Genomic DNA, 16,212 nt, shown 5'->3' with positions numbered 1-16,212 from the left:
CGGTTCAACTGAAAACTGTTAACTGGTTCAAATTCCTGTGGCATAGTTTGTCACCTTTTAAAAAACATCCAATAGCAAGAAACTTTAATTGGATTATGGATATGCATATGAGAATCAACTATAGACTGCTTTACGATGAAGATAACTGACGGCCAGGAAATGAGATCTACGTACATACAGGTGAATTTGAAGAAATATTGCATGTCACAAATGTAATACTAAACCTCAAAACGTAACCAACGTAAATTGACAATGTTGAAACTGATGATGAACTTACTTCACTCTTATGTACATAAAACCAACAAACTGACGGCTGAATTTCCGACTGTTGTCAGAGAAATGAAAATTGTTTAAAAACAAAATAAACATTTTAACAACCACTATCAAAGCAAGCAGGCCTCTAATGTTCAACTGTTCTAGAAAAAAAGTGCTTTTGGCACTTTTCTTTTAACTTTTGTTCTTGGTGAGTATTTTAAATTGGTCCCTAAGTGCTAGAACGATTTATAACGACTCGTGAAGGTTTGAGTTCCGATCCCGTCGAAGCCCTGATGCTTTTTTTTTTCTTTTCAAGTTCTCAAGAGTACAAACTGCAGTTGAAACTGTCATCAACTGCGCTTTTGTCATTACCCTTTCGTTCTTTTCACAGCATTTCCCATACTATGCACCAAATTTCGATTGTAAGGCTTAAGCAGTCTTGAAGATCTTGGTAAGAGCATATGGTTGTCATGGGCTTATGTAGTGAACCCATACGATTTCAAAAGCGTAATTTAAGGCCGGTTTTCACTACGACATAATTAACCACAAGTACAAGCACGAGCATAAGGGTAGTGAGGACGCGCCCCCGGGGGGTCCTCCCTTATATGGGCTATATAGGTATCTGTGGCCCGAAAGGGTGGGGTTTTCAGCCGTTTCAGTCATAAACAGGGTATCGATTTTGGCCATTTTGGTCATAAACAGGAAAAAGGTTGTGCAATTTAGTCTTGAACTGCGTATATTTCAGTTTTTAAGAAGCTACTTTTTCTTTCAGAAAAATCGGGTAGGGAAAATTGCAGATTTTGGTCACAAATAGGGTAAGGGTTTTATGAAGCGGGCCGCACACCCCCACCCAATTTTTCTGGGAGTACCCCCTGGGGGACGCGCACAAGGCGGGTGTACGCACAAGCACACGCTTATTCTTGTGCTGTTGTCCTCCTCATTGCTGTTATCCTTGTGCTTGTGCTTATACAATCGAACTTCCCGTAAGCGACCACCCAAAATGTCAAGCATAGGTGGTCGCTTATCAGAGCTTATACCATATCGAGTCAAAATGTTGCCTCAGTAGCATATGAAAACTGCAGAGACTTACCCCATATTTTAATGTTTTATTCATGTGAAAAGTCAGTACTTCCCCTTGGGAAATTTCCGTCTCTTTTACTATCCACTAATAAGATAATGTTACAACACTTTATTATCCAATTCCCGCTCTATTATCTGTCAAGTGGTCGCTTACGGGAGGTTATAAACAGGAGAAAAGTTCAAACTTTTAGCTCTAAAAGCGATCCCGTCGCTTACGAGAGGGGGTGGCTTAAAAGAGATTCCAAATATAGCGATTTGACTTGGAAACCTTTGGTATTTTGGAAAACTGGTCGCTGAGGAGAAGTGTTCGCTTACGAGAGAAAAGGCGCTACCGTAGCGGCTTAGCAGCGCTTTAGTGCGCCTGCGTATGTTTCGTTTCTTATGCTTATGGAAACATTGCGGGGAATGATGCACGAAAACCCCGGGGGGACCCTCGTATAAAAAGGACCGGAGGGTGCTCGTCGTACCTTTTAGTGGTTAACATGAGCGATCTTGGTTCCTCTTAGGGCTTCTTTTCAAATTTTTCGACGAGCACCCCCGTCCTCCCAATATGGGAATCCCCCAACCCCGAGTGAATCACTTAAACTAAGAGCACTGGTAATGATGGGTAGTAGGCTCATGGGTGTTTACAAGAGGGGACGTAATGCAAGGAGCAAATGTCAGGGGCACCCAACCGATCGTTTCGGTAAATTATCTGTTCGGAAGGCCTTTAATCCCCTCTGATTTTCTTAAGAGAATTATCACCTCGAACTTTCCTGATATGAGAAATTTAATGACTGTTGTTTTCGGATTGTTAAAAATGTCGTTTTGGGTACTGAAAAAAGGTCAGCTATCATTCTCGGAAAGGCGATAAGACCTAAGGTTTTCGGGAAATGGACAAAAAAGCCCTAATAAATTCGAGAATACTCAAGTTCCCCTAGAATTACCGAACAGATCAATTTTTTTTACCGCAACCTAAAGTTAACCTACAGAGCTTTAAAAGTACTTCAGATAGCCTAAAACAGCGTTTAAAAGCATTCGAGAGAAAACGGTCGTTGGGTGCCCCTGAAATGTAGGCAAGTAATTAGGGAAACCTTGTCCCCAGGGCTCTGTTCCCTTCCCTGGAGAAGACATTGAGAGATTCTGTGACTGGTTTTAAAGTTTCAGTCATTTCACACTGCCCAGAGAAGTGCGAGCAAAGAGTATTGCTATAAATATACGCGGACGTTGTGACAGCCTTGCAGTGGTCTTTGACTTCTCATCGTTTTACTTTTCAAGTTTGGCTGATTAGATCTCCTGTGAGATCCAACGTTCAATCAAGCAGGATCTTTGTCCACGGTTTTTGTAGTTTGTTTAGTTTGTCAAGCGGTTGTCAGGCAAGGAACAACGGTATTAAAACAGCATTATAAGACTCAAAGTCGATAGAAACCGAGAGAGGGTAGCCTATAAAATTCTCCTAACACAAAAACAGTGCTTATCCAATAAAAATAATAATACTGGTAAAAAATACATATATATTTGTTAGCTTTTAATTTCTGCCCGGGTTTCGGGCATAAAACCATGTGCGTGCACACTGAAAACGCTTGAACGTCATCTTCGTGTTTCCGAAAACAACGAGCATTTGTATTTCCGATAGAACGAAAGTGCGAGGACTCAATACAGCCTGAAATACAGGCATAACTTTCCGTTGGGTGACCTTGTCCCCGAATCATGCCACCGGCTAGTCTAACACTGGTCAAAACTGATTTTTTTTTTTGTCTTCCCAGACATAAAGGTGACGATCATAAACATATTATTCATCCGACACCCTTGATTTGACATTTGAGAGACTTGAATACCAACAGATTATCGGCATCCCGTGCGTGAATATTTAATTAGGTGTTCAATTGACTTGACAACAGACTCGCGTCCTTGCCGCTTCAGTTGATATTCCTTTAGACTCTTTCACAGAGAGCGATTGAACAGAGCTAGGTAATGTCTTGCCGTCCACTTTGAAGGATTCTGAGCCAGTTTTAGAGTCTAGAGTGGGTATTGTTAACTTCAAAAGTGTACAAAAATGTTCGGGAAACCTCGATCGTCTATTCCCGTGGCCGGTAGAACTAGCATTCCTGTGAAAAGAACAGCACAAGGGACCACAAATGGGAGATCAACGCCGGCCAGCGCGAATTCTAGTATTACTGTAGCCTCTAAGGTGAGTGGAAAGTTATTTGAAGCACCAGGCTTTGATTTATGGAAACGTTTTTCGAGTGTCTTGTTTGAAATATTATATTATAGATCGAGTATCGTCACACGAAACGAAGCTAAAGAGCACTTGACAACAGACGAGCGGTAAACTAAGTAAACATACAAGATGCTCTTGAAAGCAGATGGTAGTCGACACTGCTGAAACTATTACAGTACTAAAGCTATTCGCGTTTTCTAGTTTTCGGAATCTGAGTCACTTCGACAGTGTTCACTGGAACACGATAAAACGTCGTAAACGCATTTTAGTTTTATGTCGTGACGATAAGCGGACATCATGAACAAACAATCAGTGTTGCAAGGAACTTTCTTGTTTGCATCAATCCAGTAGTTTGCCTGGGGAACAAAGCAGCAAGTTACGTAGAGCTCGTTTTTAAAATAATTCTTCCTCGCAATAAATGTTTATGGTTTGCTAAATTTGTCAGATAAACAGATATTATTAAGAATTAATCATTATGTATAAACATTTTCGAACTGCTCTTTTGGGATTTAAGACAATGTAAAGACGATCTTTCTCTTGCCCTCCATAAGACCGTGTGGATCAAAAATTCTGATCAAAGACGTAAGACAGTAAGAAAAATTATTTCACGTGAATTGAAAGGAAACCAAACCAGCTCGAACTTGTTTATCACTAACTATATAGTCACGCAACATACATATGACCTACCTGTTTGGTTTGCATGTACTTGATATTTTTTTAAAGGGGCTATACGATTCTTTTAATCGATTTTACAAGCTGGAAGATTTCTTTAATTGCTTCTACGAACAATACATTAATTTCTCAAATTAATGTCTATTTACATACGGCCACAAACTTTGGTCACGCAAGGTTCGTAAGTAACAGCTCTAGATAAATTGTCACTCTATGAATTTTGATGTAAACAATGTGCAAGGCTAGCTGATGTCATACGCCTTGCTCTCCATTTCTGGGCTGATGTTCAAATAAATATTAACCTGACAAAGTTATCAATGACTGAATTTGTGACAGGCAAGCAGAAATTCTGTGTCGGATCTCCCAAAAGACGCCAAACTACTCAGTGAGATGGTATTAAACCTGCAGAAGCAAGTTCAGGAGAAGGACGATGCGCTAATGGACATCAGTGACAAGCTGTCACGAAAGTCGGAAGAATGTGAAAGCTTGGTGGAAGAGCGCGACATGATGAGGAGTAAAAGTTCCTTTGACTTGCAACAGGTAGGGAGTTCAGTTCTAAGCACTTCTGTCGGTATTTTCTCTATTAAGCTTCCTTTTTGCAATATAAAAATGTAGGATTAATGGCACAGGACGAAGCAACACCCATGCCTATCACACGCTCACATTGAGAGACACAGCTACCTGCAAGTTGCAGGTCGCATTTGTGAACAAAAATTCAAAAGTTCGGACAGGCCTGCACGACTCCTGTTGTACGCAAATGTGTGTTCTTTGCCCTTAGAGTTTTGATCGGACGAGTATATCTTTGAGCGATGTACCTCTTTTGTAAGAGATCATGGGAGGTTCTTTGTATATCTCTCGCAGCAAAGGCTGATTCAAAAGTTGTGACAGGCCTGCACGACTCCTGTTGTACGCAAATGTGTATCCTTTACCTTTAGAGTTTTGATCAGGTTAGATCTTTGTTTATAAACGATAGAAAACACTCTTTTACTGCTTCTCCCACGTAGAAATCTGTAACGTAAAGAATGTATAGGAACTCCGTATGTCAATGCCTTAAAACACTGAGATTGTTTCGGAACAATCAAGAACTGCAGAAAAGACTGGCCTACGGCTCGTGCATTTTACGTTTCTGTTGTATCCGTCTTACGTGACTTTCAAGGCCTTTGCCAATCCTTTGCTAGGTTACTGAGGATCAAGACGCTCTTCAAGAAACGCTCAAGAAAAAGGACAGGTACATACAAGAAATAGAGAGGCGACACAATGAGGAAGCTATGGAACTCAAAAGAGAGCTTGAAGAACTAAGCAACGAACATGAAATCGAGTTAGAAATGCTAAAGAAGGAAATGGAAGACCTAAAGCTGAGGGAGGAGCGCTGGAAGCGAGTCGCCGAGCTAAAAAAAGACTCTGACTACGACTCGAGTGACGTAGGATCACGTGATCATTCGCCTGAAATCGAGGCTCTTAAGGAGCAAATGGCCTCGCTACAGAGTAATTACGAAGATGAGATCATAGTGCTCAAAGAAAAACTTCAAAGCGAGATTGTCAAAGCAAGCGAGGCAGCCGACAAGGTGGAGCAACAAGAGTTTGAGCTTCAGGAAAATTTAAGCGAGCTGAAAAGCGCATTTGAAAGCGAGAAAAACGCGCTTTTGACGGAGCATCAAACTGAGATGGACGAGTTGAGACGATCGTACGATGAAAAGACAAGGGGAATAGAAACTGGTACACATTCTTCCATGGACGTTTCTGAAAGGGAGCAGTACGAAAACCAGATTTACCAGTTACAAGATCAGGTTACAAACTTGACCAATCAACTTGAAGCGAACGAGGCTCAAATGGCGCAGGACATCCTGATCATGAAAAGCGAGTTTGAAGCGCAGTTGGACGGGTCAAGGAGTGGGTTTGAAAGCGAAAAACAACGACTCAAGAGCGTGATAACGGAACTAAAAAATCAAGCTGAGGACACCAACGCCAAGCATTCCAAAGATATTGAACAAATGGAGGAGGCGTTCAGAAGAGAAAAAGAAGAAATCCGTAATGCATCGCACGTTAATGAGGATGAGAACGATGAAGCAATGCGAAGAAAAATCGAAGAATACGAGAATGAAATAAAGGAGTTGAAGGAAAGTCTCCAAAATGAACGACTTGAGTTTGTTGAGGCGCGCGAGTCGTTGGAAAGTATGATTGCAGAGCAGGAGAAGGAATTTGAAGGAAAGGAAGAGAAACTTCGCGCAGAGCTCAATGAAGAACATCAAATGAAGGTGGACAAAGTAGTCTCGGATTATGAACAACGCCTACAGGAAGCAGAGAGAAGCTATCTAGAAGGGAAAGACGTTGATGGGAATCGTGATCGAACAAACGAAGAACTTCAATTAGAGATTAAATCAATGAAGAGGTTGCACGAACGAGAACTTGAGCGGCTTCACGAGAACTTGGAAACTCAGCAAGCAGAGAACGAAAATCTTAAAACCGAGTTCGACTTGGTGGTGACGGATCTTTCCAGCGAGCTAGAAAGCAATAAGAAACCAGGCAAGCCTCCCATGAAAAGAAGAGAGTCTCTTGTTCTCAAGGAGCAGATTGAAAGGTTGAAGGGAACTCAAGACGAGGAAATTCGGTTGCTGGTAGAGGATGTAGTTTCGTATAAACAAAAAGTCGCAGAGCTGGAAAGTGAAGTGCAGAGGTTGAGAAGCGCGGATGAGAAAAAATCCGAAGCTGACATTGATTTACAAACAAAAACACCCGAACCTGAGTATGAATTAGAAGTTATGAGAGGGAAGAACAGCAATAACGAATTAGAGCTTCAAGAGTACAAAGCAAAAGTTTCAGATCTTGAGAAGCAGTTGGAACTAAGAGGAAGCGAGCAAGAACATGTTGAGGAACAAGATGAGAACAAGATTTCAGACCTTGAAAATCAGCTTGACGTCTTGAAGAAGGACCAGGCTAATTCCGAAGCTAAAGTGGAACAGTACAAAGTCACTATTGAAACTCTACGGAAAGACGTGGAAGCTGTTAACGACGAGAAACATAGGCTAGATTCCGAAGTACAAAATAACGAAGAACAGATTAAAAATCTTACTGACAAGTTAAAAACTACTGAAGCGAAGTTCAGTGAAGAAGTTCAGAGCATGCAAGGAAAGATAGCGAATCTGCAAGCTGAAAAACAGGATATAAGCAAAACATTGGAGAAACAGTCTGGAGAGAGTGAAAGCAAAATCGAAGAGCTTACGAAAAAACTCGAGCAGGTTGAAAATGAAAGTAAGAATTCCATTGACGCACACAGGGAGAAGTCAGAAGAGGTCATTTTAGGACTCCATGAAAAAATCGAAGCACTTACAGAAGACTACACGAAGGTCAGGAAAGAAAAAGATTTGCTTCAGCAAGAGTTACAAGACCTTGGACTAGGTGCCATCGAAGGCGAAGATGGAAAAATAGCGCAATACCAACAAGAAATAGAAAAACTATCGGTGAAGATTGAAAGTCTGGAGAATTATCGAAAACAGTCGGAAATTGAAAAACAAGATCTTCAAGAAGAAATCGAGAATCTTCGTTACCCTCAAAATGTCGAGCCAGTGATTTCTTTAGCTGCAGTCGATGAAACCTTTTTGCCAAATCCGGCTGGCTTGGGTCTGGAATACGAGCAACAGATGAAGGGGCTTGCGGAAGATTATGAAGAAAAAATCGAGAAGCTGGAAAGAGAGCTCAAGGAAGAGAGAAGCAAGTCAGCGGCAAAAACGAGACGAATCGAGTCGGTTAATTTGGAAATTGAAGCCTTGCGTCAAAATCTTGAGCAAGAGAGACATTCCGTAAATAATTCGCAAGAGCGCATTATTAAAATGCAGGAAAAACATGACGAAGACTTAAAGAACTTAAAAGATCAAATAGCTTTGAATGCGAAGAATGGTGAAACTACATTTTCCTCGAATGAAGAAGCTGCGAAGGAGCAGTTTTTGAAGACAATTAAAACTCTTGAGGCTGATCTGGAAACGGCTCTTCAAGCTAACAGGGAGCAGGTGGAATATATCACCGAGTTGAAAACACAACTTGAGGTAGCGCGTCATACAAATGTAACACAGGAGGGAGAAGTCACTAAGCTCAGTAAAGAGCTTGCAGAGTTTCAACAACAACAGAAAGCGCACGAGGCAAGCATCACTACAGAGCAACTTATAACGAGCGAAGGGCACGCTAAACTGGTCGGGAATCTTACAGCTGATTTAGAAGCGGAGCGCAAATTGAACCAAACACAACGAAACGAGATAAACAGGCTTGAACGGGAACTGGAGACCTTTCAACAACAACAAATAGCGCACGAAGCGAATCTAACGGCAGAGCAATTGAGAGTAAGCGAAGGACACGCTAAGGAGGTAACAGAACTTAAAGCAGATTTGGAGAGAGCGCAAAAATTGAACAAAACACAGCAAGAAGAAATAAGCGAGCTTAAACAGGACCTAGAAGAGTTTCAACAACAGCAAATTGCACATGAAGCTAATCTAACAGCGGAACAGCTTAAAATAAGTGAGTCACAAAAAACGCAAAAGCAAGAACTCAAGAGGAAAACGAAAGAAATCACAGCTCTCAAGTCCGAGTTAGAAGACGCGCAGCAAACGAATAGGAAACAATGTGATGAACTCGCAAGGGTTAAAAGCGAGCTTGATGAACTCAAAAACTCTCGAAAACGCTTCGAAGAGGATTTTCTCGTCGAAAAGTTTAAGGCAGACGAAGCGAGTGAACGGAAGATTAAAGCCTTAGAAGAAGAGGTGAGACGAAAGGTAGAGGAAATGTCCAAGCTATTCACCGTGCTTGACACAGAGCAGAAAGGGCGAGAGAGAGTTTTAATGGAAACAGAGAAACATTTAACGCATATGCACCAAGCTGAACAGGAGAAAATTAACTCGGAGAGAATCATCGCAGAGCTTAAGAATCAAAATCAAGCGCTACGAAGCGAGCTGAGCAAAGAAAAAGACCAATTTGCAGCGTTTGTTTCGCAGAGCAAGAAAGCGCAATCTGAAGAGCACGAGGAAGTCGAGAAGCTTAGTAGATCATTAACCGAGTCTGAGATGGACAAAGGAAAGCTCACGGACGAGATGGAGACGTGCAAGGAAGAACTAAACAAAATGGAGGAAAAATACGGCAAGCTGAAGGAAAAGTTTTTAGCTCTGAAACAAAAGCGGAAGGAAGAAAAGGAAAAATATGACGAAATTCTATTAACGCCAAGGTTCGAAATGGGATTGCAAACAAGTCTTCTGGAACCCGAGGATCTAAATCAAACTAAAGAACAGCTTTCGACGTCCATTCGAGAGCAAGGCCGTCTTGAAGACGAGTTAGAGTCTCTTCAACGAGATACTTACAAGAAGAAAAGTGAAATTCAAGCTCTAAAAAGAGCCAACGAGGTATTGAGAAAGCAAAATCAAGTTCTTTACCTCGAGACAGAGAGCCTAAGGAGGTCTGGACACAGAGATGACATCGATGTTTCCGAAATCGAGAGACAAAACGAACAGTTAATGAAAGAGAAAGATAATCTAGAGATAGAAAATCGCTATCTCAAAGAGGCTTTGATCGAGAGAGAAAAACAGGATGAAGAAGGCAAAGAAAGGGACAGTTTATCAGATGACTTACCAGGAACAGAGCTTCGAGATTTAAAGGAAAAGCAAGCAAGAATTGAGCAAGAAAATTTTAAGTTACACGAAGAGAATGAATTCTTGTTAAAGCAAGGTAAACGTCTCCAATTCCAAGTCGATCAACTTGAAGACGAAGTTCAAAGGCTAAAACGTCAAACTCCTCTGACGTCAATACCTAAAGTGGAGGCTCAGTCTCAGCCTTTCGTCGACGAGCTAATCCGCAGAGAATCTGGGACCCAGCTCAACGTGGAGTCGTTACCGGGCTCATTCGGAGGAGCCCCACTCAACAGTTCCCTCGAAGCCCAACGATTCGCAGAAGAAAATCAACGAATAAAAGAGCAGATTGCCGTGTTGCAAGGACGGCTAAGACAAAAAGAGAACGAACTGCAAAACACAAATGTCTCACAGACAGGTGAAATGGAGGATTTAGCGAACGAGAGGCAAGTGCTGCTCGCGCAAATCGACTCAATGAAGGAAGCGCTGGAGAAAGACGCGGAGAAAGGACACAGCCAAAAGGTAAATAATTTAACATACTGTATAGCACATTTTGGTGGACAAAGCGCGAGTGTTGTATAGTGGAAAGCGGGCGCCACGCGCTTCTCACACGCGCGACGCCTCTCAGGCGGGCGACCCCTCTCACGCGCACCACGCCCGGCGTAAGAAAAAGACGTGCGCGGGAGAGGCTGCTCTCATCCCGTTTTAGCAGCGCTTCTTCCCTTGTTCTGAAGTCTGCCCTTATTCTGTAGCCCCTTTCCTGCGTCAAGTGTTCAACTCATTATACCAAGTCTAAGTCATGTCCCCCCCTCGCCGCCCCTTTCTTCTTCCCAATAAAGATGGTTATTAACCCCAATCGACACAATGGGAAGCATCTATTTCACTGACGCTTGCTGGTTTATGCTTTGAATAAAGTTAAAAAGTATACGTTTGAAACGAAACTACCTCCGAGATCCGCTGGTAGCTTCCTGCTGGTCAAGACCTTATTCAAATGTAGAGTAACAGTAACAGTGGCTACGAGGAACAGTGAAACTCTTTCTTCCTTAGCAAGAAAAAGTAGCAGAATGCGGGTCTTCTCGCGTTGTAGTTCACGTTTTTTATGTTTTTTCTTATCCGGAATTCCTTTCAAAAACAGCATTAGTCTTCTGAGTGTGTAGAAGCATAAACAAACCACGGTATTTATATTGGTTTTATTAATATATATTTTGCAGGTTACCGACTGGGATGCTAACAAGAGGGCCGACACTGAAAAAGAAAACTTAGTTTCACCAACTCCTTTTACTCAAAGAACAGGACAAGCCCCTTTTACCGGATTCGCCGTGTCTAATCTTCAAAGCTTTGAATTTGATGTGGAGAACTACCTTGGATCGGCCTACTGGGAAGCGACCAAGTTTCTTGACAGATTACAGCAAGTCAGCTAAGACATGCAGAATGACAACGTTCAGGTTTAGAATAGTTATACATACACTTCAATTAATTATTTTCCTTCTTTCCCAACCCGCGCTTATTTTCCTTACCTCGACCCTTAAATTAGCGTACAGGCTGTCTCATCTGAGTTTCATGCACAAACAAACGTTCTTAGGAGAATTTTGCAACGCATGTAGGTTTTAGTCAGCACTAGCTTTTAGCTTGAATTTGTTGTCGAACAGTAGAGAGAACTGAAAACAGATGATAAGATAGTGTAAACACTGTAAAGATTGATCTTTCTTTAAACCTTAGGCATAACAGCCTACTTCACAAGTACTCTCTTGTATAACTCGTCACACGATCTTTCCTCTATAACGTTTAACACGGGGAAAAACTGCGTGAACAGAACAGGTGGTTTAGCGGGGTAGATCGCAAAGCGCGAGACCAAAAATAAATGTTTTTCATTGCTTCTTTCTCGTGCACCGCGCTCGTGACGTGTTTCGGGCTCCACGCTCATGTTTCGCGCTCTGTTCTGCAGGGCTAAGCCAGAAGGGACGTTTCTAAGGATTAGAAGTCTCAACCTCGTTTTTAGGGCGAGCCCTCTTGATCCTCATCCCGGCTTACATTTCTTGACCAAAAACCAGCTTCTTCTAAACTGATAACATAAACAGCTGTTCTGTGCAAGTTCTCCTTCCTCATTTCCCAGTTTTAATTTCAAATATTATTTCAGAGAGACAGTTTATTTTTTTAATATATATTTTGATACGAAAATTTGCAAAATAAAAATTACTTTCATACGAGTGCTGACTGACAGAAAGTACGTACCAGCGTGACTAGACCCACTGCAGTTAAGGTAAAGTCAGTGTTTACAAAAGGGATAATCACTGTGTCTAACACCAGTCTTACACTTTCCCCGACTTTCCCACGGTTGCCTCTGACACCAGCTACAAGTTTTTGTTTTAATGTTTGGCTGACTTAATAGGTCCTTTGCAGCTAAGCCATCACGTGACAATAAATAAAATCAAAAAGGCCAAGTTTGAGGCCCCTGGCACTAAAGAATGACATTTTATGATGGTTTGAATATTTAAAAACTAAGATTTCTATGGAAAATGTTTCTTGAGAGCAAGACCTTTCTCTCCAGCAACGTTTTCCATAGATATCCTCTAAATTTTCCAAAATTTCGAACTGACGTATATACTTACTCTTTAATGCCAGGGGCCTCAAACTTGGCCATTTTGGGATTTTCGATATGCTCTTTCCATGTTTGACATTCTTTCAGTTATAGCCCATAATATATAATTTTTTTGAGGACAATTTTGGTCATGTGACCCTAGCTGCAAAGGGCCTATTATTCAACTGTTCGCGAAATTAAACGTAAAATTTGAGACTTACACTAGTTCCACTTCCGATTCTTTCCCCCTTTTGTCATCATTTTGTTATATAGAGCTGCTATAAAGTTCGCAAACCATTAGAGTGCGGGTTCATTCACAAGAAGCAGCCTTCGATTTGCCTTCGATTTGCGCCCTCGGTTGTGTGTACCTAGGTCCCTTCGTTTTGCTACTGAAGTAGAAAAACCGTCATGGCGGTTCGCCATTTCACGGCTCATGCACATTTAACTGAGCAATAAAAAAGAGCCAGGGTAGGTTGACTTCACCCACCCCGTGAGGGTGAATATGTTGACAACCGATGTCGGGGTGGTGGGGTGGGGTCAAACATAGATAGACGGCTGCTGCAATAGGTGGTCTTTATTCTCATGACCAGTCCAACCCTTAGCTTTGAAGTTTATTGGCTCAATTTCAGCTGCTGTTTTGAATTCTTTCCCCCTCCCCCAGGGATAATACCTTAAGGGAAGATTTCTTGAGCAGCACTGGTTGATCCCTCTACAGCCTAATATAATATTTCTTGTGCTTTTGAAATAGAGAATTTAACAATTGAGAGCTTCATTGGTTGCTGATCATTTCCTTTATTCTAATGACCCTAATGTTTGATGCAGCAGGGATACTGTTAGGAGAAAGTAGATGTTAGTCTCTCCTGGGGGTGAAAAGTTTAAACCTGTGATTTTCTCTGTAAAGGGCATGGGGTTTTCAGGAACAAAGCGCACGGAAATGAATTATATCAGTAGCCCTTTCATTTTTGTGAAGTTACCATGAGTAATTTCTTCTCACTGTGCAATACAATATCAAGAAGAAAGATGATGAGAACAAACAAAATCTCAACCAGGGGATTAGCAGTTGATCCATTGCTAAATTCTCAGAACTGACTTTAGAGGAAATGTATGACAGATAGTATTGAGAATTACTTTTGAGATCAAGTAAGTGAAAGGTTTAATAAAAATATATACAGTACAAAATGTTAACAAAGAGATCTTACATGTTTGCTGTGATAGTTTGGATTTTCAAGTGGACGAAAAGAAAGTTGCAAGAGATGCAGCCCATCCTCATTTTCCATTTAGTGTTCTGTACTAATGTCGGATATTTTTGCCTGTGGAACACAAATATTTACATAGCGATAGGTACTGATGTTTCTTTTTTTTCCATCGATATGTTTTGAGTTTTTCCTTTTGTCTCAATGGTGAACTGCACTTTCTTTGCTATGCTATTATTTTTTGTTCATGGGTTTATAAAATTTTTATCAGGTGTTTGGAAAGCATTTAAGTGTCCTGTTTTGTTGTCCTAAATTTTGATGTTAAATGATGGTATTCAAAGGTAGTCTAGCAGGGGAAACCTATAGAGTCACTTCAACCATAGCTAGTAGAGGGGAGATGTCTTGTGCTCTCGCAACAACTCTTTGAGCTGCCTTCTCTAGATTTGCTGAACAACCCCCCTGCCTCTGCAAGCAACTTTGTTAGTAGGATCTCCCCCCCCCCCCCCCCCCTCATCAAAGAGGGGTGTGAAGAAGAGACATCCTGGGAACTAAGCTGTTATGCTGTTATGTACTGATCAATTCGAGGCTTCAACATCCACTCCTGAGGATCTGATCGTCATCCGTGCCCCAGGAGTGGGGAATTTGAACTTTGCCTGGGTTAGGTGGGGAATTTGAACTGAATGTGTCAAGTCTTCCTAACGGAATGCACGTGTGTAGTTTTACAGTATGGAGGAGTTTTTAAAGAGGTAAAGAGGTCGCTTTCGTGAGCGAATGGCTCAGTTGAAAAGGTATACAAAAACTGAGCAAAATTTTTGAGGGAATTTTTAAAAGCTAGAGTGTGGATTTGAGTTCATTTGGGTAGGGCATTTGAAAGCAATTTTGACCCGAGGGGCGGGAATTTGAACAAACCAATCTTCAAAAGGTCAAAAGCCCGGTGGACCCCCTCAGGGGAGGGGATGTTGAGGCTTCGAATTGATCGACTCACTAGTCTCTAACGGCTTCTGGGTCAAAGTCTTGAACGACAAAGCGCCAAATGCGATCCGGCCAACAAACAAAAATCTCAGCTTTGGCGATGTAATATTTTCCGCCTTCAGAAAAGAACAGAGTAACTGCATCTTCAGATCTCTCGTTTAGGGTGACCAGACCGCGGGAAAACCCTGCATCCGTTTTGTCTTGCATGCTAATCTTAGTGTCGAAAAAAACATTCGACACTGCAAATTCGATAACCCTGGTATATTCCGGAGGTGGCTCCATAGCTACATCGGAGCCTAGGACGTTGTTTACATCCAGAATTAAGAAGCCGGCAGTGGAGAACGAGAAAGGAAGATCAATATGATGCCGACCGCTAGGCTGAACCGTTTGTACAAACTTCAGTTGGTTTCCTTGACTCCAGCCGACTTCGCCCGAGAAAATCTTCATTGGAAAGTCCGCATCATTGATAAACTGAATTGAAAATCTGATACCACCATACTGGAGCAGAAACCAATTGCAGATCTGTGCTGACTTCAACTTCACTGACTGTTTATCCACTTTTCTCGCAGAAGACTCAACTGTTGATAGCTGGTGCATTGGCGACAAACCTAGGCTGTGTCGAACGGTTTCCACCAGGCTTCTTCTACGGATACTTCTGCTTAAAGCCACAATTTTTGTAAGTTTTCCACCATCAAGTTTTCCTCGAAATGTCAAGAATCTCTCCTCTGACAGAAAAGAAAGTTTTTCTTTAGCATCATTGATTTGACAATCCATTTTTCGATCCACAATGGCTACGTCGTTTTCATGCGCGATGCCAAAGTCTGTATAAACTCCTTTGGCAACGAACAGTAGAGCCATGAAGCAAGAGTGAGCTTCGGAGTACGTAACTACAGCTGTTACGAAATCTGCCACATCGGGATCTTCTGTCAGCTGACTGTATTCATACTTGAAGGGAACTGGATATTCGAATCTGATCGCAAGCTCACCCAAAAACTGCACGTAGTCATTCCACAAGTTAGGGTCGTCTAATTTCTCTCCTGGCTTCATGCGCCGGAACTGGAGAATCTGATCGGAGACGCGGCGTTTCAGACCGTTGTATTTTTGATCCTGCAACCTTCTGTTAAAGTGAGCCATCTCATCGTGTACAACTTTTGCCACTTGATCCACTACATTCGGTTCATTAGGTTTACTTTCTGTTAACAACCTGCTCACACCAGCCCAAAGACTCCGAATAACAAACCCGTAAGGTTTCCCAACATCAACCAGGTTTGTAAAACTTGAGACAATGTCCAGGACACCCGTTGTAATTTGCAGATGATCTTTGGTTTTAAATTTTTCAATGCTATTCACCGTGGTTTTTAGAACTTTGTCTATTTCTTCAAAAGGTTTCTTATCTGTTCTGCCTTTGTTTTTGTCTTTCTGCTTTTTCACCCAGTCCGTTACCTCATCAAGTTTTTGTTGAGACTCGGGAGAATCAGCTAACTTTGAGCGCAGATCGTTCAGTTCTTCCTCAATTTTGGAAATGCTCCCCGAATCCTTGTTGTTAGATTCCGTCGCTTTTACCTGCAAAAAGATAAACAAAAGAAAAGAAAATCCCTATTTAATTTACTCTGCAAAGTAGTTTACCAATAAAGGTTTCGAAACGAGAAAAACACGCTC

The 16,212-nt window shown here is 41.7% G+C and overlaps 2 protein-coding genes across 4 annotated transcripts in view; one reads left to right on the top strand and one right to left on the bottom strand.

Moving 5' to 3' along the window:
• Positions 1 to 2,999: 2,999 nt before the first annotated feature.
• Positions 3,000 to 12,017, top strand: LOC110067645 (uncharacterized). Its single transcript, XM_020774995.2, has 4 exons — positions 3,000 to 3,505; positions 4,544 to 4,747; positions 5,386 to 10,332; positions 11,022 to 12,017. The coding sequence occupies exons 1-4, from the start codon at positions 3,371 to 3,373 to the stop codon at positions 11,229 to 11,231; spliced, it is 5,496 nt and encodes a 1,831-aa protein (XP_020630654.2). The 5' UTR covers positions 3,000 to 3,370; the 3' UTR covers positions 11,232 to 12,017.
• A 1,507-nt stretch (positions 12,018 to 13,524) lies between these two features.
• Positions 13,525 to 16,212, bottom strand: part of LOC110067646 (uncharacterized) — a 12,417-nt gene continuing 9,729 nt past the window's right edge. For all 3 annotated transcript variants that reach the window (XM_020774998.2, XM_020774997.2, XM_020774996.2), the window contains exon 3: positions 13,525 to 16,116. In XM_020774998.2, coding sequence (XP_020630657.2) covers positions 14,566 to 16,116 — 1,551 coding nt within the window. In that variant the 3' untranslated portion in view covers positions 13,525 to 14,565. The remainder of the gene's footprint in view (positions 16,117 to 16,212) is intronic.

This window comes from Orbicella faveolata, unplaced genomic scaffold (assembly GCF_042242905.1).
Source record: "Orbicella faveolata isolate gen_17 unplaced genomic scaffold, um_ofav_v1 contig_47, whole genome shotgun sequence".
In the NCBI taxonomy this organism is placed as follows: Eukaryota; Metazoa; Cnidaria; class Anthozoa; order Scleractinia; family Merulinidae; genus Orbicella; species Orbicella faveolata.
This window is presented reverse-complemented; position numbering and strand designations above follow the sequence as displayed.